General features: G+C 46.4%; 2 protein-coding genes across 7 annotated transcripts; both read left to right on the top strand.

Annotated features, from left to right (window-relative positions):
* Nucleotides 1–739: 739 nt before the first annotated feature.
* nubp1 (nucleotide binding protein 1 (MinD homolog, E. coli)) lies at nucleotides 740–6,778 on the top strand. The gene is made up of 10 exons (XM_028411313.1): nucleotides 740–1,004; nucleotides 1,747–1,851; nucleotides 1,933–2,066; nucleotides 2,559–2,627; nucleotides 2,705–2,737; nucleotides 2,831–2,921; nucleotides 3,007–3,161; nucleotides 4,504–4,614; nucleotides 5,018–5,204; nucleotides 6,218–6,778. The coding sequence occupies exons 1-10, from the start codon at nucleotides 974–976 to the stop codon at nucleotides 6,268–6,270; spliced, it is 969 nt and encodes a 322-aa protein (XP_028267114.1). The 5' UTR covers nucleotides 740–973; the 3' UTR covers nucleotides 6,271–6,778.
* A 2,055-nt stretch (nucleotides 6,779–8,833) lies between these two features.
* On the top strand, nucleotides 8,834–23,519 carry ciita (class II, major histocompatibility complex, transactivator). Of its 6 annotated transcripts, none has more exons than XM_028411204.1 (23): nucleotides 8,834–8,993; nucleotides 9,064–9,740; nucleotides 15,063–15,131; nucleotides 15,321–15,356; nucleotides 15,447–15,506; nucleotides 16,344–16,448; nucleotides 16,528–16,575; nucleotides 16,782–16,835; nucleotides 17,096–17,293; nucleotides 17,908–17,958; nucleotides 18,259–18,372; nucleotides 18,447–18,503; nucleotides 18,585–18,802; nucleotides 18,872–20,121; nucleotides 20,201–20,728; nucleotides 21,360–21,539; nucleotides 21,608–21,673; nucleotides 21,780–21,860; nucleotides 21,940–22,023; nucleotides 22,107–22,190; nucleotides 22,286–22,369; nucleotides 22,705–22,788; nucleotides 22,867–23,519. In XM_028411204.1, the coding sequence occupies exons 2-23, from the start codon at nucleotides 9,086–9,088 to the stop codon at nucleotides 22,940–22,942; spliced, it is 4,182 nt and encodes a 1,393-aa protein (XP_028267005.1). In that variant the 5' UTR covers nucleotides 8,834–8,993; nucleotides 9,064–9,085; the 3' UTR covers nucleotides 22,943–23,519. The 6 variants fall into 6 exon arrangements, with proteins under 6 accessions (XP_028267005.1, XP_028267004.1, XP_028267007.1 ...); XM_028411203.1 differs by having other exon boundaries at nucleotides 8,836–8,993; nucleotides 20,198–20,728; XM_028411206.1 differs by lacking the exons at nucleotides 8,834–8,993; nucleotides 9,064–9,740 and adding an exon at nucleotides 11,763–11,844 and having other exon boundaries at nucleotides 20,198–20,728.
* Nucleotides 23,520–23,536: the final 17 nt, after the last annotated feature.

Consider the following 23,536-nt stretch of genomic DNA (forward strand, 5'->3'; position numbering starts at 1 on the left):
ATCACAATGAAAACAAAAACCCGAAGCAATACTGCCCCCTGGTGGACACCACCTATAACCACTGACAGCGTTAAACTTTGAACCAGCTTCCTGCAGTAAACCTGAGCAGTGATGGTGATGAGGATGATAATTATTACATCTGTTCTAGCCCCATACACACAATATCATAACTACCTTTGTTCACACCACAAAACTGTTGAATTCATGGGATTATTTATTTATTTAGGATCCAAAAAGCAGTGGATGTTACAGATACATGCATTTAATAATCAATAACTATTTATAATGTAAATTATTTTTAAAGAAAACTCTGACTCACCCAACATGTGTATATATGTGTATATATATATGTGTGTATATATATACATATATATGTGTATATATATATATATATATATATATATATATATATATGTGTGTGTGTGTGTGTATATATGTATATATGAACGATCCACCACATTCAAAACATTGTAATTATTTTAATTATATATGCGACATAAATAAACTCACATTAAAGTTTACAATGAGTCACTCACAGCTGATTAATGTGTGCACTGCTCACCCACACTTCACTTTCAAACCATGAAACATGAACATGAACGCGCATGCGCACACATTGGTATCAGCATCACTCTACATTCAAATTTAAAGGACCATAATTTAAAACAGATGCGCTGCATATGCTGCGCTGTGATGTTGGTCCAACATGGCTGCAGAGAAGGACCCACAGTCAGACAGGTGATGGTCACCTGACTTTAGGTGGAGTGGGCGGGCTTATTTCCAGAAAGGACAGTTTATGAACTTCTTTTTTTTCCTCTTAATTTTGTCCAGTCTTATTTTACATGTTTTATTTAAGTTTCTGTAGTGGTAAAGCAGACGAACCAACTCTTACTGAATTTCAAAGGAATATTCAAGTTTTGCTTATCCGGAACCTTTGGAGGGGAAGACTTTAACAGAAGGACACTTGACCAAAATGGCGGACGTGCCGGATAATGCGCCGCAGCGTAAGTGTTTAAACCTTGATATTAACGTCCTTTTATGTTAAAATAATAAAAAGTATACCTGTACTTGTTTGTTTTAAAAACTGTCTTAGCTATTACGTTGTTGTGAGTCTTCAAATAACGCCGTATCATCGTGTTTTATTGTGTGCCTGTTAAATAACTCCGCTGCACTTGTAATAGTTTATAAGCATTTTTTTATTTATAATGTTTGTCAGATACATCTGCACTAAAGCTGACATGATTTAAATAACATTAAATAAAAAAAAACAACATGTTAAGTTTGTTAAGGTTGAATGACGCAGTTCCTTAATCTGCATGACATCATCAGCAGATTAATGTCTCCACTTTTCACTAGTAAGCTAATAGTAAAGCAAGTAAAGCTAATAAAACACATAAACTGACACAGAATAAGATTTAAAAAAAACTCACCCTGATCCCTGAAAAGTTGCTGAGTCATGCTGACAGCATCAGTGTTGATAATGATGATTATTATTATTACATTAGGGCCTTCGCACCACTCGGTGCTCAGGCCCTAATAATAATAATAATAATAATGATAATGATAATGATAATAATGATAATAATGTGTTTGTGAGCCTGACCAAAGCTCTGATCTGAAACCGTGAAAGGAGAGGCTGCATCATTCATGACACATGCTACCCTCCACGTCATCCTGCATGTTTGTCATGTTCAGGTTAGATTCAGACATCCTGATACCTGGATGGACTCTGCTTCTTCCTTTCAGACTGTCCGGGTACGACCAGCGAGCAGGCAGGAAAGTCTGCGTCATGTGAGGGCTGCCCCAACCAGAAATTGTGCGCCTCAGGAGCCACCAAGGCCCCTGACCCCGGTAAGTCGGCACGCCTCTGTGGCGTTTTTATTCACACGTCGGGCTGCAACAGTTCAACAGAAAATCTCCTCTTCATCTCAGCAATCGCAGAAATCGCAGCCAAGCTGTCGACGGTCAAACACAAGATCCTGGTGCTGTCTGGAAAAGGAGGCGTGGGGAAGAGCACCTTCAGCGCACACCTGGCTCACGCTCTGGCAAGTGACAGCACGAAGGAGGTAACGTTTCCCTTTAACCATCACACAACACACACAGCCAGCTACTAAAATATACATATTGTATTATTGCTGGAATAAAATTATATTTACACCTAAGAGATGATGTAGTGACCTGTAAACACCACCAGAGGTCACTGCAGGCATTAACAGACTAACTGAGAAGCAGCTACTGTGTTTTCAGTCAGTGTGTGTTCAGAAAAGTCATCATGGCTACAAGCAGAGAGAGCTCAGACATGTCTGTGTGCAGTATAAGTTAGTAAGACAGAGGTCAGGAAAATAACCAATAATATTCAGCCAAACACTCAGCGAACTTTGGTCATGTGACTGCTGTGTGTCAGTCATGGCTTCCTTGTTGTCTTTTTGTTTCAGAATCATGCTTTATTTTTAGATAATGAAGTGATTTCGTTGCACACACACTCACACTCTCTCTCTCACACATGCGATGCATTCGAGGGTCACAGGAACATTTAAAATCTTTTTATCTGTCTCTAGGTGGCCCTGCTGGATGTGGATATCTGCGGTCCATCCATTCCAAGAATCATGGGCTTAGAGGGAGAACAAGTAAGTTGTGACCAGAGAAACATGCAGAGCTCTGACCAGGAAAACTGGGCAGGTGTGTAATCTGTTGTCTCGTGCAGGTTCACCAGAGTGGCTCGGGCTGGTCTCCTGTGGTGAGTCCCATCAGACAGTCGTCACATGGTTACTTCTGTAAATGAACTTCCTGTATGAAGGCGTCCATCTTTGTGTGTGTGTGTGTGTGTCAGTACGTGGATGACAACCTGGCGGTCATGTCCATCGGCTTCCTGCTCAGCAGCCCTGACGATGCTGTGATCTGGAGAGGGCCCAAGAAGAACGGTGTGTGTGTGTGTGATGATGTTTAATATTTTACTGTCAGACCACCACAACCTGTGGGTCACTAATCAATAAATCAATCAATCAGGGATGATCAAGCAGTTTCTGAGAGACGTTGACTGGGGGGAGCTGGATTACCTCGTCGTGGACACGCCGCCTGGCACCTCTGACGAACACCTGTCCATCGTGCAGTACCTGAGCGCCACCAACGTGGACGGAGCCGTCATCATCACCACGCCACAGGTACACACAGACACACACAACTTTGTGTTCTGTTCGTGTTGGCATGTGACTGCCAAGATTTCAAAACAAAACCAAAAAATAGTTCCAGAATTCACTCAGTTCATCATCTGCATCATCATCTGTCTGTCCTTGGACATAAACAAAGGTCGTGCTGTGAGGACAAACAGAGCTGTGTCAATCTGAACTTTCTGCATCTGTTGATATGTGTTAATGTTATTATTTAAAAAACTGCGTCAGAAAAGAGAAAATAAAAGTAAACCAAAAACTTTAATACACAAACCTGTTCAGTCATAACTGTTGGAGTACTCAAGTACTATTCGAGGGCAAAATGCATCGACAACTAATTTATATTCGATGACTCGTTAGTGACATCATCGAATGGCATGCAGGTGTAACCAGTGGAGAATGGTTCTCTGGCTCGTGGCCGTAGCGTATCATTATTATTTGTTTTATGGGCTGAAAGCTGCTCTGCACCTTGACACGCAGCACTCACCACAGACAGAGACGCTACAGAAAATGTCCAAATAATTTGCGATTGATGGTTAGAGCCACCATGAGGGGAATTTCCAGTCTGATTTCCGTCTGCTTCCACATCACTGATAAAGCACTGAACTAAAAACACAGCAGTGGTACTGCAGCATGCAGATGTCCTGTCTGGATGTCAGTTGAGACATTTCTGTCACATATACATTCACATTTTAGACTCTGAAAGAGAGTGAAGACACTCATAAAGAAACAAAGAACACCACAACAGAGGAGGAGCGGTTAACCCTGACAGTTCAGCCAGCCTTCACTTCAGTTCCACCCACATCTTTAACCCACAGGGTGCAGCTGACAGATGTAGCAGCAAAGCTGCTTTAACATGTCGTCGTGCCGCCATCATCCCAGAGCTGTGTCAACAAAGGTTTGATTTTACAGACACTTTTACCACCTGACAGCCAACAGATGATGTTCTTTAACCATACAAGTCTGAGTAAACATGTAACACGGCCCATGAAACCACCATGAACACTGCAGGTTTGTTAGCTATCTGCACAGAATACACTGTAAACAGTAACATGACAGCACTGTGAACAGAACCAAACATTCTGACACATGGTTCCTTATTGTTAAATAAGTGTGTGAGCTCAGAAAGCAGCAGAATCACTTCCTCATTCCTCCTGCATCACCAAACCAAAACGAACCGCACAGCCATGTGGCAACACCCAAACAAAGAACGCCAGCAGCCTGATATCAGACTGTTCTGATGCGTTCACAGCAGCTCTGTTTGTCGAGCAGACGACAAAGGAAGGAAACACCCTCACACTAGTTGTTCCTGTTGTCTCCTCTCATGTGCCCTCAGGAAGTGTCTTTGCAGGACGTGAGGAAGGAGATCAGGTTCTGTCAGAAGGTGAAGCTGCCAATCATCGGAGTGGTGGAGAACATGAGCGGCTTCGTCTGTCCGAACTGCAAGGTCACCGACACAGACACACCGCTCCTACATACAGACACACACTAACACACACAAACACACATCCCTCCTGCACACAGACACAGACACACACACACACACACACACAGACAGCTCCTACACACACTGATACAGACACACAAAGACACACACTAACACACAGACACACACCGCTCCTACACACAGACAGCTCCTACACACACACACACACACACCGCTTCTACTCACAGACACACACTGACACAGACACACACTGATGTTAACAGACCATCCCCTCTTAAGATGCTGACATGTACAAACTGTTTAATGGGACACACAGACCAGGATAACAGGCTGAAGAAGTGAGGTCAGCCTGGGCTGGTGGAGTCATGGGATATAAATTAAAGTGGATTCCTTTCTGTTGTAGAACACATCGCAGATCTTCCCTCCCACCAGCGGGGGCGCTCAGCAGATGTGCACAGACCTAAATCTGCCGCTGTTAGGGAAAGTTCCTCTGGACCCACGGATCGCACGGAGCTGTGACGAGGGCCGGTCCTTCCTCAGCGATGTCCCTGACTCTCCAGCTGCTCAGGTCTACCTGAGAATTGTGCAGAGTGAGTGTGTTCACACACACACACACACACACACACACACACACACACACACACACAGTAAACATGCTGTGTGTTCTGTGTTGTTGGTTTAAACATGGCTCTGCTGCAGCCAAGCGGCAACCTTCGGGGCTCAAAGTTGAAGCCCATGCGGAAGTGTCAAAACTTGTAATTCACGCCGCAACAGCTAGGGGCTGGCGAGTAATTTCCCATAGACTCCCATGTTAAAATGGCCGACTTCACAGCAGAAAAAACCATGTTTACAGCCTGGTACAAAAAAACACTCTGGTCTCAGATGATAGGTTCTCTTCTAGTGTCAATTGTACGGGGTTAATTCTTTTACAACTCAATCGTTTCAATTGTATTCGGACTTAAAATTACGCATAATTATGGACGTTGCCGCTTGAGCGACAGACGGTTGACGTATCACAGCGTGAGTTTCCTGCTTCCACGATCGCCCGCCCCCCTAAACCCCGCTCGTGCTCCCCCTCTTTGTCCATATTTGGAGTTTTGCCGGACGTGACGCTGCCAACATGGCGGCGGTCATCAACGTCCCGGAACCTCCCACCGAGCCTCAAAACGGCTCTTCAGAAACAAACGGGTGACGTCACGGAAGCTTTGTCCATAGATTTTACTGTCAATGGCTGCAGCAGAATAGTCTGCCAGCCCTCACATCATATTTAGGAGTTTATTATGCAGACTCAGACATTCGTCCTTTCTAGTGAAGCCCCTCTATTTATTTCTGATGACCATGACGTTTATCTGACCGCCCAATTCCTGATTAAACTGAGAGAAACAGGAAGTGATCACCTCATAAATGGGAAGCAGACGGCCAAAAGGAGAAGAAGAGCAGCAGAATCGAACTCCACTAACAGTGTGAGAGTGAAAATGTGTAGGCAGATGTGGTTTGATGATTCACTTAATTCACTGTTAGGATCAAAACACACACACACACACACTGACAAAACGGGCATCTCCTCCATGTCCTCATGGTTCTCCTCCTTCTCCTCCTCCAGGTATCCAAGACTTCTGTTCTAATCGGGTGACGGAGGAGAATAGCACAACCTGACACCTGCAGGCAGCGGCCATGTTGGAGCGTTGAGACAGGTCACACACTGAACGTGAGCTGGTCAGAATGAGCATGTGATTTATGTGATAATGCAGAGTTATTTCTGAATGGTTCCTCTGAGTGCACAGAGAAGAACAAACATGTAAATAAATATTATGAATAATATGATTAATTACACCTGCAGAGATTTAGAATAAAGACTTATAACTTCTGATCCAAATTAGCCCGATCTCAAAGTGCTCAAACTTTCACTTAAAGATGGAGGAGGGGCTGATCAGAACTTGAGGGTCACTGCAGGAGGCGTCCTTAGACTCTGTGGTTCTGCTGACATTGATCTCCAGGTGATGGCTGCTGTGTCATGTGACCAAACTCTTCATCATTCTCTTAAAAAAAAAAACCTTTGATCAAGATTTGATCAGATTTACTCACAGTGTCCTCTTAAAACTCTCTTATATTTTATATAGAGAAAATCTAAGACTCATATATACATATATACTCAAATACAAAAGTCAAACGAAGGAAACGTGTCATCCTTATAAATACAAATTAAATGTGTCAGGAACATCAGGATGTTTGTCTAAATAATAAACTATGACATAGTGACTGGTTATTGTTTAACAATCAATCATAGATTAAGAACATAAACATAAACACATCTAAAACATAAAAGAATCTACACGATGTGTTTCTGCGTGCTGAACCGACGCTTCCTGGACTGTGATGTTTTTCTCTTAACTTGGTAAGACTGCTCGACCGCTCGTAAAATGTGATCTAACCTGGAGCAAAAATAAGACAATTTCCCACAGGTGTATGGGTGTGAACTGCATCAGACGAAACGTGCCGGGGTGTGTGGTCTGTTGCATTAATATTCTCCCATCAGAAGGCTTTTAATAGTTTAAGGTGGGAACATGAGCCTCCTGCTTGTGTAACGCAATGACAGAAAAATGCAGGAAATAAGAAAGCAGCCGCGCAGCAGAGGGGACTGATCATATCAGAAGTCCTGAATGAGTCTGCTCCTCTGTGGGCGTTTGTGTCCTTCTAACATTCATAATGACTGATAAGAGGGCTGTCCATTTCAAACCGCTCCAGGTGTTACTCGACCCAAACAGGAAGTGATCATTAACTCCAGAAATAACACAGAGCAATGATTAAACGGGCTCAGGTTAACTCAGGAGCAGCAGAAGGAAGTTTGTGCTCAGAGAAAGCACGCAGAGCATGAAGACAGTCAGAGTGACGATGGATTCACCGACGATGCAGAGAACCAGCCTCAGAAATGCAAATGTTTTTGCATGGTCAGGATTCATTTTCATACCAGCTCACAACAGTTTAAACACAAGCTTCTCCTGGATTGATCAGAAAACAGTCTTCTTTCTGGTATTTTGTTATTCATTTTGTAAAGAAATCAGTGTGACACATTTTTTGTTCTTGATAAAATAAAATAAATATCATTTACTGAATGTTTGTGGTTTGTGGGCTGAAGCAGTGAGGTCAGCTGGGGCTGGTGAGGTCATGGGATTATAAAAAGTAAAGTGGACTCCTCTGTTGTAGAACTCATCGCAGAGCTTCCCTCCCACCAGCGGGGGCGCTCAGCAGATGTGCACAGACCTGAATCTGCCGCTGTTAGGGAAAGTTCTTCTAAACCCACGGATGGCACAGAGCTGTGACGAGGGCCGCTCGTTCCTCAGCGATTTTCACTGAATGTTTTTGGATTGTTTCTGTATATTTTACAAAATGCTGCAGCTGGTATCAGATGTTTAAATACCACACACACACACACACATCAGGCCTGGTGAACGTGTGTGTGTGTACCCTGCTGTATGTTGTGTTAGTTCCTCCAGGGTTCACTGGAAAACACATGTGAAACTGAGGAAACTGATGTGTGTCTCTACACACACACACACACACACACACACTGTTGTTCCAGTCACCCCTCATGTTGTCTATTATCTCCTCCATTGTGTTTGCAGCACCTGACAGACATCTTGTCATTTTGAGGAAATAAAACCTTGTTGCACGCCTGGCGCTGGTTACTGAGCGTGCTCACTGCGTGATTGTCGCCAGTTTCTGGTTTGGAACTGGTTTGGTGGAACAATGAGCGCCACAATGCCATGCCTTCTATTATTCATGGCGGAGCGGCACGCCTCTGGCAGTAAACTGGTTTCTGATGGCATTGACTGGAAAACACTGAAATGTTTCAGATGGTGAAGAATATTCTGTCGCTCTCACATAAAGACCATTTCTGCATGTTTCTGACTTTAATCAGACATTATTCAGTGTGTTCCTGTAAATCAGCAGCTTTCATCTTTCGGCCCTGATGTGGCATCATGCCGGAGATTTTTAACCATGTTCAGTAGCAGTAAGAATTTTATCTGATTTATTTACACATGGTCGGTTTGTTTCTGCAGCTTCAAAATGTTTAGTGAGCTTGGCTACTACGTCTTTATGTTTTAATACATTTGTGAGTTTTTCTTCTTAATTTTTGCTTTTTTCCTTATTTAATTCTTATTAAATTATTTAGGATTTTGTACATTTACAGCTTCTTTGTCAGAGGTCCCGCTCCTGACAGCACTGTGACCTGATTCAGTGTGGTCATTAGATGAGTAGAATCAAAGCTTTTTAATAAGAGGAGCTGCAGTGCTGTTTGAAGATGAAAGTGAAGCACTTCATGTCCTAACTTCACTTCCTGATAATCCGAGTGACATCACCGCCCCACACACCTCCCTGTGAGTGAGAACGCCTCCTGAACAAATACACCGTCTGTAATTAAATAATAACTCTTCTCTCTGTCGGCAGACCTCGATGCCTCCAGAGCGGCATGGCTCAGTTCCAGGAGGTTCTGGAGGAGGTGCGGCTGGTCCTGACCTGTGGGTCTCAGGCTGAGGTCCGAGCTCTGCTGCAGGGTTTGGTGGGGGAACAGATCATCTCAGAGGCCTACTGCCGGACCCTGGGTCTGCATCCACCTATTGACAGCAGCTCACCTGATCCTGCGCCAGACGGACACTTCAGCCGAGTGGTGGAGTCGGTGGAGGGATCAGCCGGGACACCAACGAGTGAGCGTCTGAGGACAGAGGTGGACAGATACCAAATGCTGCAGGACTGCTGCTGCAGGCTGGATGATGGAGCACCGAAGCCTCAGAGTGATAGTGAAAGTGTGAGCAGGGGGAGCCTGGGGGAGGAGTGGGTCGACCAGGTGGAGGAGGTAGCTCGCAGGATAGCAGTGCCTCTGTGGCAGCAGTGGGAGCGAGGACACAGGATGCTTCTGTCCCTGCTGCCCTCTGAGGACAGAGACACAGACGGGGTCTGTCAGGTGAGGCAGGAGCCTCAGGCACCTGACAGGCCAGCACAGACCCTGCTGGGTCTGACTGGGACTGATGCTGGACTCACAGAGGAGGCCATGCTGCTGCCTGAATCCTGTTTCTCAGCTCTGACCTCCTGCAGCTCAGACGGGCTCTTGGTGGACGGACACTGGGGTGAGTCTGCTGTCTTTAACTCTCAGCTTCCTTTAGCTCATGAATCAGGAATTTTGTTTTGGGTACTTTCCATGTAGCCCTCAGGCTGCAGCGTACCCACCTCTCTGAGTCACTTTCACTTTCAGTGTTGAGATGCAGAGGAGGTGGGGGTCTGGCAGACCTCCTCCTTTCAGTTTCCTAAGTTGGAGGAAACTTTCTGGTAATTTCCCCAACATTGTTTCTTTAGGGTAACCAATGCTCTCATAACTCTCTTCACCTTTTACAATTTGGATGGTCTCCTCTGGACGCCCGTCTTTGCCTCTTAAATGCACAGAAACAGATTCTCTAAATATTATCTCATCACAGAGAAAAGTCTTTAAAAACTCTTTAAATGCCCCTCTAGACCTCTGAAGGTGTCCGGTGCCATCTGGAACATGATGTTAGCAGCAGGTCTTTTAGCTCCTGTAAGATGTGCAGTGGGGGCCTCCACGGGTTGGACGTGTTTGTTCCAGTACATCCAACAGATAGCTGCAGTTTTGGAGATCCTCGGATCCAATGGTCAAGCCATTACAGTGTGGTTTTCTATCAAATCCTTCCTATTTACCCATTTTTCCTGCAGCTAACACATCGACTTTATTCACTTTCTGCCTAATATACCCCACTGGCCTGGTGATAGATGGTCAGTGTGATTCAGTGGTCCTTATGTTCAGCCTGGTCCCGTTCACACTGGAGAAAGTCATTCCAGCTAGAGTAGGATTGAGCCCAGACAGCCTTTAAGGCCCCGTTCACACTGGGGAAAAAATGTGGCTTAAGCAGGATTTGGCCGCATCCAGATCAATCCAGATGTGTTTTTTTCCGAGTGTGAACACCTCCAATCCGGCTGAATCCAGTTTGATTTCAAGCCGGCTAGATCCACCCTCGAGAGGTGGATCTAGCAGGATTGGCTCAAATGTGGCTCAGGTGTGAACGCAAATGTGGCTAGCGAATCCGGCTAGCCACATTATTAGCCATATTACGAGGCGCCACCTAGTGGTTTGGAGAACAGCAAACGCGCTGGATGAAGCCGGATTGAGTGCGGACACAACTGTGTGCTAGCTTGGCTCAAATGTGGCTCAGGTGTGAACGCAAATGTGGCTAGCCAGATTTGAAAATAGGTCTGAACGCATCCAGCTTAAAGGCTGTCTGGGCTCAATCCTACTCTAGCTGGAATGACTTTCTCCAGTGTGAACAGGGCCTAAGCTGGGTGCGTTCAGACCTATTTTCAAATCTGGCTAGCCACATTTGCGTTCACACCTGAGCCACGTTTGAGCCAATCCGGCTAGATCCACCTCTCGAGGGTGGATCTAGCCGGCTTGAAATCAAACTGGATTCAGCCGGATTGGAGGTGTTCACACTTGGAAAAAAACACATCTGGATTGATCTGGATGCGGCCAAATCCTGCTTAAGCCACATTCACACAGTGGCCCCGTTCACACTGAGACTCATCAGTCAATTTACATAAATCATTGTTTGATGTGCTGCTCCTGAGATTATAACCAGCACAGCTGCTGAACCTCAGACACCAACACAGCACCGCCAGCTCTGGTGGTGACGTCCATCATACATCAGATCAATGTGGTGAGCACTCACTGTGATGACTGACCTGTCCTGCATGTTCAGCATCACACAGAGGAAACCTGAAGGCTCACACACCTCCAGCTGCAAAGTTTCAGACCAGAGAGAAGTTTAGTTTAATGAAGCCCGACACTCAGGTGAAGAACACACCTGAGGAGGTCACATGACAGTTCTCTGTGCTGTTGTTTGTCGTCCTGACATGGAGGAACTGATTTCCTTGTATGTACTGTGTGTGTGTGTGTGTTTGGCACGGTACACTCTTTGTGCCACACAGGGCTATCACATTGGTGGCAGGTAAAGCAGGTACTTTCCACTATGTTGCCACCCCCCTTCATTGTTTGAGTATTTAATCATGCAAGTGTGTGTGTGTGTGTGTGTGTGTGTGTGTGTGTGTGAGAGAGAGAGAGAGAGAGAGAGAGAGAGAGGGGTGTTTTAAAGTGGAACGATCATACATGAAACAGATGACTAGAAATAAAAATATTCAGAATATGGGACATGATTGAGGCCTGATGTAAGTTCAGATCTGTGTGTTTGGGTTTTAGTCTGGTGACGTCATCAGCAGTCAGTGGTCCATGATGAGCGGCATCTTTCAGAAGACAGGTTAACGCGTTGCGCGCTGACTCCGCGCCCCTGCGTGCAGGGACACGTCTTTGGTTTGGTTGGTTTGGTTTGGTTGATCTGCTGCTTTGGCACCGGGCCCTGAGCAGAGGCTGGTGCCAGACCCCGCTCAGACGGGCGTGCGTGGATGCGCAAAGTGAAAGTAAAAGTTGGCCCTGCGCATTGCTGTTTACAGCGTGAAGCGGCATAGGTCGCATGAGGACGCGCTCTGGTGGATGTATGGAAGTTTGTAGTTCACACTGCGGCTAGTCCAGCGGACCTGAGCATCACGCACACTGAGCATCACGCACACTGAGCATCACACCCCGCAGGTAAGAAGAGAACAAAAAGGATCCTCTGCGCACCGCTGGGAAGGAGAGGGAGGGGGAGCTGGGTGCGCACCCATCCACGGTACGCAGGCACTGGTATCATAAAATGTCGGGGGTCTCCCCTTTATAGATCCGCTTTAATGTGATAAATGTGAGTTAATCTGTCGGTATTTAAAGAATGAACGTTTTCAGGATGTGATGCGTAAAAACACGAAGTTTATGAAGGCGCGCGCAGTTTGTTTTATTCTAATAAAACGTGTGTAGTTATTGGAGTTTGTGTTCGCGTGTCAGGTGTCGAAGTTTGTTTGAATTGTGACGTTTTATCATAGTTTTACTCCAAAAAAAATCGGATCCCTCCGCGCGCCTTTTGTGTCCTCCTGCCACTTCCATTGTTTTGGTGACCAGCGTGGCCGCGCGCAGTCAGTGCGCACTCCTCAGGGCCAGTCACTGTGTGTGTTTTAGTTTGTAATAATTTTGTTAGCGTCATAGTGCCACTTCTTTAAAGAAAGAAAATCGAAAAGCTGCGCACAGCTGTGCACATAATTTCACTTTTAACCTGCGCATCAGGAGGCGCAGCGCAACAAACAGGAAGCACGTTCACGGTGTGAGACTCCCCTATTCTTAGAAAAGCATCAATGACACGGAGTCAGACCGATACTCTTTGAGTGTGTGATTGTTGTAATCTTTGTTACACTTTGGGAAAGAAACGTGTACTTCAGTCATCCTGACAGCAGCAGCGCTGACAACAAGGCCCCAGAGTGTGCAGGGCCCCTGGTGTTGACTGTAAATATGACGGATTTCATGACTTACTACTCTACAGATCTACAGCACATAAAGGGGGGATGCAGCTCAAATGTCATTTTTGCATATTGGATGATTGATGAGGGCGGCTCGTGGTGCAGTGGGGCAGGTCTTTCTGTTGGAGGGGGGGGTCTTTCTGTGGGTTTTCTCTGGGTTCTCCCCTCACATTCCAAACACAGGTTAACCAGATTCTGAACTAGTCATAGGTGGTGGTTTGTCTCTGTGTTAGCCCTGCAGTCGTGTTTAGCACGCAGGTTGGTTAGTGGATGATGTTCATAGTAAACAACAACATGGTTGAAGCTTGACCGCTGTGGCTGTGTTCAAAAACTCTTCCTACTCCCCATATAGGGAGTAACTTCTGTTCCCGTTCTTCTTGCTGGTCTGCGCAACGCATGATAGTACATATCACTAAAGTAGTGACCATCGGATGGACACTACTTTTCAAGATGCATTGTGGGATACCCTATATGGGGTCTAGAATTTCTTACTAAGAATTCGGACAGCACTACAAAATGGCAGAGGCTCTATATAGGGCCATATGTAGTGATTAGGGAGTGACTTCAGACACAGCCCTGGTCTAAAGCAGTGTTAAATGAGGGTAGAGTCCATTGCTAGCTGCCTAGCATGTTAGCTTTAAGAACACATGTTGTTGTTGGAGGATCTCATCCAGTGTAGGTGGACTGACGGCAGACTGGTTCAAGTGGTTTTGCATGAGATTATGGTGAGAGGCTGGTTAGCATGCTAGCTGTAAACAGAGGTATGAGGTCATGGCTGGTCCTCCTTGGAACTGTGTGGATGACTTTAGACTTTAACCCTGCATTTTCTGGAATGATATCAGCATGGTACCAACGCTGCACCTCATTCTGTTTGTTTTTCCTCTCTGACTTCCTTCATTCTTTCCCACCTTCAGTGCCGCCCTCTAAAATCTCACCTTTGTTATTTTATGAAATTATTCGGCCCACGCGCACGCGCGTGTGTGTGTGTGCGCTCTCTAAAGGAAATGGCTGCCAGCAGGACAGCATTCCTGAAGCATCAAGAATTAAAATGATTTTAGGCTCAGACAAAACTTTGACTTCTGATTTTAATTGAAGTATTTTTGAAAGTGGACCGTGGCTGAAAAATGTGTGAGCATGTAAAAAGTTTTGAAAGATTAAAATAAACCCTTCAAGCTTCTCTGAGCCGCTCTCTTTTCTCCATCCTGTGACCACTTCCTCAAACTGCCATGGCTGCTGAGCTCTCTGAGTGACATTTACTGTATGTGGCACAGTGTGTGTGTGAGAGAGTGGGTTGTGTTGTGGGGTCTGAGGAAGGACCGGTGGGGTGTTGAACAGTGTGTGGGTGCAGCAGCTGGCCAGTGCTGCCAACATGTGAGCACAGACCGTAAATAAGCATGGACGCCGCTTCCATGATGTCACTCACAGGTTTCTACAGCATCATTCTGAGTCTGTGTGGGAGCTTCCAGCTGCAGCCATGTCGGCAGAGTCCACTTACGCTCGAAGATCCAAACACAGGCAAAGAGGCGGAGCATGAGTGGAGCAGAGGTGTAAGCAGGAAGCTGTCCCTGCCCCAGTCTGTCAGTCAAAGCGGTCCTGTCTGTGATTTTGCATATTTAAAAGTCTTTGATGTGATACTTTAATCTCTCAGACTAACCCTCAGTGCTGCCGGTGTGATGGCATGCTCGCCGGGTGCTCTTAAGACAACGTTTCTGAGGTAGACACACCCGAGGTGGACATGGAGGAGCAGAGGACAGAGGAGGAAACAGTCAATGACGACAAAGAGCCTCACAATCATGACAATGAAACAAGTCTGATAATAAACGTAGAAACACTGTTCCTAGTGTGAGTAGCAGACAGTTCACTGTAATATTTCAAACAATAAAAACAAATCTGTGACCCGCTGCCATCTTTATGAAAGTCAACATGGCCCTGACTCAAAACACAAAGCAAAACACAAGCATGATCAATAAACATGATCTAACAGGCTGTGTGTGTGTGTGTTTTAGATGCCATGATGATGCAGGACCTGGATCAGGATTTCCTTGACTCCTGTCTCCTCTTTGGAGAGTTACCAGGTTCGTGCATCTTTTCACTCAGACCTTTCAGACAGATGAAGAGGACAAACATGTGATGAAGCTAACAGTGCTAGCAGCTCTGATCGGGCTATGAGGAGACCCTGACCACCGCCATGATCTGACCACCGGCTCGATGGTCAGGTCATCTGAAGATATTTAGAAACTCAAACTCTGCTTTTTGTGTTTCAGATGATTTATCTGAATACCTGAATGAAGATAATCTGGGTAGGTCCCACCAAATCTCTGCTGACATCATCACATGTGATGATGATGATGATGATGATGATGATGATGATGTATGATTTCCACCTACAGACACAGACGTGCTGCTCGGGGATCCCTGGTTTAACAGCGTGGATGAACTCGACTACTACAGTGAGTTAGTTCTTTGTGATCTGTTACAGTCAGTTTGATCAAATATGTTTAATATTTACTGCAAAAGATTGAAGCAAGGCGTCTGGACGTGTAGAGTTTTCTTGAAGTTTTCTTGCTTCAATCTTCTCTACGTATTATGACCTAGATGACTCTGAATCTTCATCAACATTTACTGCAATCATTTTGATCTGAAGCCCAGTCTGTGGCGAAGAGAAGTGTCCACACTTCATACTCTAATAGTTAAATCAATTTTTACTCAGTATTTTGACTTTTAATTTAGTTTTTTATTTAGTTGTTTTGTTTTATTTTGTTTTTTTGTTGTTTTATTTTGTTTTTATTGTTTAATTTTGTTGTTTTATTTTAATTTTTATTGTTTTATTTTGTTGTTTTATTTAGTTTTTTATTTTGTTTTTTTGTTGTTTTTTTATTGTTTAGTTTTGTTATTTTGTTTTTATTGTTTTATTTTGTTGTTTTAGTTTTTTATTTTGTTTTATTTTGTTTTTTGTTGTTTTTTATTGTTTAGTTTTGTTGTTTTGTTTTTTATTGTTTTATTCTGTTATTTATTTTGCGGATATGTTGTTTCGTTATTTTGAACTTTCTTTCCTATTGTTAGTCTCTTAGTCTTTCTGAATTTTTGTTTTTCTTACAATTCTGAGAACTCAATTGGAGATTTATTTTTTATTAGAGGCCATTTTCAACAAAACACAGCACAGTGAGTATTTTTGTATTTAGTGATGTTTCACTTCCTCCTTTAAGTACTTGAGTACTAAACTAAATCAGCACTGACATACACAGCAACAACGACTTATAGCCGCTTCTCTTTTACTTCCTCTTCAGATGATGTTACCGTGGCAACAGATGTGTCCAACCCCGCCAACAACGACCCCCAACACCAGAGCGCACCAACAGAAAAAACAAAGAGCAGGAGGAAAAGGCAGAGAGGTGGGAAAGGTTGAGTTTTATCCAGCGCCTGTGTGTGTTTCTGGGCAGCTCGGTGACGTTTGACCTGTTTCCGTTGCAGCTCCACAGTCGCAGCTGAACACCACGGCCAAGAGGCAGCGAGCTCCAGGTGAGTCCACACCTGTCTTCAGTGTGAATCAGCCAAGGACCAATCATTGGTTAAAATCAGATGTGTGGATCACACTGGTCCCTGGTCTTGGGTGTTCACTGCAAATATCCCCACCTGCAGGCTGACTTAAAGGGCCGGCCTAATGTTCTGTTCTGGTTCTTCTTCTGTGGTGTCTGCATGTTGTAACTGTGTTTGTTTTTTTTTAGCTGCAGCTCGACCAAAAACCAAAAAGTCACAGGCTGAGCCGGAGGCCGCTCCAGGTAGGTTTCCATGATGAGAATGACCAGTGAGATCACATGAGATCAGTGAAAGCTGTGCTTGGTGGATCAGCCTGACCTCCGTTTGTGGGTTAAAATACAGACACAGAAACAGGAAGTCTGATGGTGTCAGAGTCAAAAGAAGAACTCTCACCTCACCTCTCCACTTCCTTAGACCACATGGTGCTTTTTAGATATCAGATTTACTTCCTCGTGCATTTTGTGCAGCATGTTTGTGAATAGGTTGTTTGGGTGTTTTTCAGACTCTCACGCTGAGCCGATTCCAGCCAAGGCTGTGAGAGAGATCTCCACCTCTCCCCCAGGAATCCTCTATCGGTTGATCACTCTCCCAGACACTCCAACGTATCAGGTGGTCCAGCTGTCGCCACCTGCTACAGCTGCTCCTCCTGTTTTCAGGCTCCCACTCCCCCACACAGCCACTCCACCCACGTATATCATTGGTAAGCTTCATTCCAAACAGAGCAGATTCCCAGGCACAGTTTGAGTCCTGCTGGAGCCTCGTGTTATATTGGTTACATAGAACTGGGAGCAGAAATGACCACGATGGAACACGACATGACGAGACCCACAGGGACAGGGTCAGGGACAAGGACAGGGTCAGAGTCAGAGTCAGAGTCAGAGTCAGAGTCAGAGTCAGAGTCAGGTTCAGGGACAAGGACAAGGACAAGGACAAGGACAAGGACAGGGTCAGAGTCAGAGTCAGAGTCAGAGTCAGAGTCAGAGTCAGGTTCAGGTTCAGGTTCAGGGACAAGGACAAGGACAAGGACAAGGACAAGGACAAGGACAAGGACAGGGACGGGGACAGGGTCAGGGTCATTTGTTTATTTTTGCAGCGAGCTGACTTTCTTTGAAACACACACAATAAATAATAATAATAATACATTTTATGCCAAGGTGCCTTTCTGGGCACAATGTTTTTTCTGGGTAACCAAGGACACAGACGTTTGTTGAGCTGGTCTTGATGTTCCTTTCTGTTTGTGTTGTGTTACTATCATGTGTCAGTGTTGTGTTACTGTAGCAGCAGTGCATCCTCTAACACTTGTGTCTAACACAGTTCCTGCTGCACCACCTCCACGTAGACTCCAAATGCCACCTCTGTCACCAGGTCAGTAAGAACAGTGTGTGTGTGTGTGTGAGTGTGAGTGTGTGTGTTTTCTTAGTTCCACAATTGAAGTTTTAGTTCTGCCTTTAAAATAACAAACTCTCTGCACAGACGTCTGTGTACGGCAGCATGTAGGTCAGGAGGTTTGTACCGCACTGTAAACACATTCAGTTCTCTTAGACATTTAAAGATGAAGGTCTGTGAGAGTGACTCACGTTTAGAGTCAGCCTCTAGTGGACGCTGGACGAACTGCACCTCATGCTACAGTTAGCATCACTGAAGTGATTTCTCTTGTGGTTTTAGTGGATGGTGCAGTAGCTCCAGTCCAGATGAGCTCATCCCCACCTGGTTCTCTGTCAGACACGGCCAGCAAAGCCATGTCTCCACCCTGCGCCTCCCCTCTCTCCCCCAGCACTGGTGAGCATCAGTATCCATCTCATTCCTCCTCCCAGTGATTGGATTTACTGATAAATATCATTGTTTCTCTTCAGAGACGTCTCCCTGTAAGGAGTCTCCTCCTCCTCCTCAGTCTCCGGCTGACCATCCACGTAAGTCCTGCATGTATTTGAGGCTCTCTTACTCTTTGATGTCAAACTTCCTGCCAGCTTTCAGCCGTGTTTGTTCTTCAGAGGCCGTAAAGGACTACATTCAGGAGGCCAAAGCCCACGTCAGTCAGACCTGTCAGTACATGGAGCCCGGCCTCAGCCTGGACGCTCATTACGTGGATGTGAGACTGAGTCCAAGGGAAATTCTGTGCTCGGGTAAAAACACAAACAAGTGCCTGGACAAGGAGCTGGTCATCATGGGAGACACAGACCGACAGAGCAGCATGCTGGGACATGCTCAGGTAGGAGCGTGGCTTTTATCGGACAGCCAGGTCTCATGTACAAAACCACTGACCACTGTGTCCTCGCAGGTCTTTGAAGGCTCCAGTGGAGAGAAATCCAAGCGCTACATTCTGCTGCTCGGGAACGCCGGGATGGGGAAAACCTCTCTCATCAAGAAGCTGTGCCTGGACTGGTCAAGAGACCACGTCCCCCAGTTTGACTTTGTCTTCCTGTTAGATGGTAAGAAGCTGAGTGTCACGGAGCCGGCGTACAGCCTGCAGACGCTCCTCCTCCAGCTCTCCTCCATTGCACCACCCTGTGTGGACCCGGAGGTGGTGTACGCTCAGATCCTCGCTGATCCTAAACGCACGCTGATCATCTTCGATGGGTTCAGTGAGCTGCGGGATTACGAGACTCTGCTCCAGGCTCAGGACAAAGACCTGGTCTCGTCTCTGCAGAGGGACAGTAAAGCGCAGAGCTTCACCGTCAGGCAGTTATACTCCGCCGTCCTCCAGAGGGTCCTGCTTTCAGGCTGCACTCTTCTTCTCTCCACCCGGCCCAGAGGCACCGCCACCCAGCTTCTTCGCCGTGCAGACTGCTTTCTGGAGGTGTGTGGCTTCACGCCAAAGAACATAGAGACATATGTGTCACAGTTCTTCTCTGATCCTGCCCTCAGCTCGGCAGCTCAGGACCGCCTGCATCGCAGCAGCTACCTGCATCTCCTGTGCTGGAACCCCGGCCTCTGCCGGCTGATCTGCCTTCTGTTAGAACACCACAAACAATCCGAGTTACCAGGAAGTTTGACTGGACTCTGTCACCAGGTGCTGAGTCTGATAGTGGAAACCGACAGCAGGAGGACACACTCGGACACAGAGACGGGTGTCATAGTGGCCTCAGACAGTTCTCAGGTGAAGAGAGGTCACAGAAATAGGTCGAGATCACAGGTCCACAGCTCTGCCCCCACCCAGAGAGTGAGAAGGACACGGAACCGGGAGAGACAGGTGGACAAAGTAGACGAGGATATGAAAAGTGTGGGGGGGGACACAGAGAGCACAGTGGACAGACAGCTGCTGTCCCAGCTAAGTGCGTTGGCCTGGGAGGGGGTCAAAGCCAACACCTCCGTCCTCCCCACAGGACGGGCCGCATCTGCCCGACTCCAGGCGTTCGGCCTCAGGACGGGGCTCCTGTTGTCTCACCATCTGAGGACAAGGATTCTTGTCTCTGAGGGTGAGGAGGAGGGAGGAGAGAGGACACACCGCAGTGAAGACGAAAGCATCCTGCTGTGGGCCAGCCCTTTTCTTCAGAGCTACATGGCGGCGCTCCATCTGTCTTTATCCAGGTAAAAACACACAGACCTCTTCAGCTGGAGCGTCTCACCTTCACACGCTGACCTCTCTCACTTCCTGTTTCCTCAGAAGCCTTTCGGACCGAGCCTTTCTGCTGACGCTCCCCTTCCAGTCGGGAGCCAAGGGCCGCCGGCGGCCTCAGAGGGAGGAGCTGGAGCTCACGCAGCGGCTTGCCATCGGCCTGCTGTTCCACAGCCGGACAGAGCTGCAGAGTCTTCACTCATACACGGACGTCGTCTTCAGAGACATGCTGAGCAGCAAGCAGGCGTTAGTCACCAAACACCTGGAAGGTCTCTGCTACGCTGAGCTGAGCCCCTCCCAGCTGCTGGAGGCCTGTCACTATGTTTATGAGGCAGGCTTCACTCAGAACCAGAGCAGCAGAGACGCCGTGCACCTGATGACTCACCTGGCTGAAAATCTCCCAGAATTCCTGACGTTGCGTGGAGTTCCTCTCAGCCCGCCGGACGTGTTCACCGTGCAGAAGGCTCTTGAGCGGGGAGGGGCAGAAGGCAGGAGTTTCTGTTTGGACCTGGAGGACTCGGGGATACAGATCTGTGGACTCAGAGCTCTGGTGGGCCTCAGCAACATCAACACCTACAGGTACAGAGCACACCTGTGCAGGGAGCTCTGCTGCACCCAGCTGCACCTTCAAGTTTGCTTCATGCCTGCATGTGAGACGTTCAGGGAAAATCAGTGAATTGTAGCTGCAGAACATAAACAGTCAAAAGAACAGTTTTTATCTGTTTTAGCATAAATTGAAGTCATTAGCTTGTCCAGCTAGTTAGCTTACATGTGAACAAACATTTTCATTTTCAGTGCTTCGTAATTTAGAATGCTTCGGGATGTGTGTCATGTTACAAAGGGCTGCAATATTTGTTATGGTGACAGAATTGCTAAGAGATCAGGTTCACGTCTCTGATTGGGTAATATAAACAGACCCACTGCTTGCCTGCTAAAGATGAGGAGGAGGAGACCATGTGACAGATACAGTGGCTGTCTGGTTTCTGAACCGTCTTTGGCCGATGTTAGCAGCTATTTCTCTTATGTTGGAATCAAAGATGTTTTTGTGTCAGCCTCAAGTGGCCATGATGGGAACTGCAGGTTTTTATGTACTGCAGGTTGCTGCATGCAGTGAACACGTTATCGCACTGTTTCCTCTGCGAAGTGTGTGTTTGTATTTTCACATGAATCCACCCTTAAATTGCTCGTCCCTCTTGTCCCCGGTCCTCAGGGCGTGCATCGCTGATGTCATCACCCTCTGGGAGCAGTTGGAGCAGAGCGCTGAGGAAGAGCTCCTGCAGGGGGCAGTGTCCAAGTTCAAGATCCACCCTCTGAAAGCCACACAGGTGTTTCATGTGCAGCACCTGCAGAAGCTGGTCAGCATGCATGTGCACAAGAGGATAACAGACAGGTAACACACACACACACACACACACTCAGGTAAATGGTGTCCTAGCTGAAATGTGTGTGTAATTGTAGTTCCAGTGAGTCCATCCTGGCAGAGGGAGTACCAGCTGTACACGAGCTGCACAAGCTGGAGTTTGAGTGAGTGACTTGACACAAGATGGTGATGATGATGATGATGATGATGATGATGATGATGATGATGATGATGATGATGATGATGATGATGATGATGCCTCCCTTCCAGGCTGGGTCCAGACAGGGGTCCTCTGGCTCTTCCTCAGCTGTGGGATCTCCTGCCAGGCCTGCAGAACCTGCAGCACGTGGAGTAAGAATCCACACTTTGCCCTGTGTGTGTGTCAGAGAGAGAGATGTGTTTTGTAGTGTCTGACGGCCTTCTCCTTCAGTTTAGAGAACAGTAAGATAGGCGACACAGGAGCCGAGAAGCTGGCGGCGGCTCTGGTCTCGCTCTGTCTGCTGGAGGTCTTGAAGTGAGTCCTGCTGACTTCTCTCCACATCTGAACTGCAGATCTTTCTGCTCCTGGTCTGAACTTTTCCTCCTTCTTCTTTCCAGTCTGTCACAGAATTGTATCGGAGACTGCGGCGTACAGAAACTGGTGACCACGCTGAAGGATCTGCCCAGACTGCACTGCTTAAGGTATAAACTGTACACACACGCTTACAGAACACATGCACAACAACAACAACACACACACTCACTGCCGGCTCACTTCCCCCTGTCTTTGTTTCCAGCCTTTACAGTAATGTGATTTCTGATGAAGGTGCAGAGAGTTTAGCCGCCGTTCTCCCACACATGGCCGCTCTAACTGACCTCGAGTAAGAAAACTCTAAAAAACTTTACTGCACGATCACTGTGTGTTTAGTTCTGTTTGTCGTATGTTTGTGGACTGCAGCAGGTCACTTCCTCCACAAAGAGGACAATAAAGGATGTTATTGTTTGTATTGTCAAAAGAATCCACATTTTGGAAATGTACGACTTCAACGTGAAGAAAAAACACATTTTTAGTTTTTAAATTTATCACGTTGATGTAAAAATATTCAGATTTCTCTCCGTCCGCCTGCTGCCACAAACGAGCCAGTCCTCCCCTGTGATTAGGTCTAATGTGTATGGTGGACTCACTGCTCTGTGATCGTTTGTTTCTGTCTGGCAGCGTAAAGTACAACAAGCTCACAGACGTGGGGGCTCAGAGTTTGGCTTCCAGCCTGAGGAGCTGTAAGAAGATGAAGACTCTGAGGTGAGCAGCGTGTCGCCTGGCTTGATAATGTTCCATGTTGTGTGGTGTCCCTGCTCACTGGGTGCTGTCTGGTCACAGGATGTGGAACCAGTGTATGCCGTACGGAGTGTTCGAGCGACTGCAACAGCAGGACGGCCGCATCCTCTGGCATTAAAATTCTCACGTTTGCACTACAGCAGGACTGCACTACAACAAGCACTCTCCTCTGCTTCCATGTCGGTCGTCACAGTAACCATCTGCATGACATTCAGTCAAACTCTGTACCAAACAAAGAAGCACATTTGCACTTTTATTGTTGTTGTTTCGTACTGGGTGCAGGTTCCTCGTGTCTGATGGATGAAACGTTCTCACGTCTTCTTCTTGTCACAGACTGTATTCTGTGTTCTTTGAATTCATCAGGTTGTTAAAAGCTCCTTTTCACTTCCTTCCCCAGTTTTCTGTTCCCCATTTGGTGCACACTGACCTTTGATGATTACTGTTACTGTTACACAGACGCTTACACATTTATAAATGTCTATAGACTTTTTAAATGCTGAATCTCCACGAACAAAAAGTAAATGATGTGTTTCTTCCATCAGAGAGCTAGATACTGTATCACATTATTAGCAATACTCCCAGCATGCTTTGAAACACTTTTCTCTCTGCTGCTCTGACTCCCTCTGGTGGTCAAAACACAGCATGACAAAAACAAAGGAGGACATCAATTACAGTACAGTACTAATAAACGTAATTTAACAAAACATTCAAA

This window comes from Parambassis ranga, chromosome 8 (genome assembly GCF_900634625.1).
Source record: "Parambassis ranga chromosome 8, fParRan2.1, whole genome shotgun sequence".
NCBI classification, from domain to species: domain Eukaryota; kingdom Metazoa; phylum Chordata; class Actinopteri; family Ambassidae; genus Parambassis; species Parambassis ranga.

Excerpts from the sequence above, each read along its gene's own strand:
- ciita (XM_028411203.1), top strand. The coding sequence starts at position 9,086 with ATGGCTCAGTTCCAGGAGGTTCTGGAGGAGGTGCGGCTGGTCCTGACC. Across the intron at positions 16,449-16,527 it reads CAGGAGGAAAAGGCAGAGAG|CTCCACAGTCGCAGCTGAAC; the intron begins GTGGGAAAGGTT and ends TTTCCGTTGCAG. Across the intron at positions 18,803-18,871 it reads GCATGCTGGGACATGCTCAG|GTCTTTGAAGGCTCCAGTGG; the intron begins GTAGGAGCGTGG and ends GTGTCCTCGCAG.
- nubp1 (XM_028411313.1), top strand. The coding sequence starts at position 974 with ATGGCGGACGTGCCGGATAATGCGCCGCAGC. Across the intron at positions 2,922-3,006 it reads GAGAGGGCCCAAGAAGAACG|GGATGATCAAGCAGTTTCTG; the intron begins GTGTGTGTGTGT and ends TCAATCAATCAG. Across the intron at positions 5,205-6,217 it reads CTACCTGAGAATTGTGCAGA|GTATCCAAGACTTCTGTTCT; the intron begins GTGAGTGTGTTC and ends CTCCTCCTCCAG.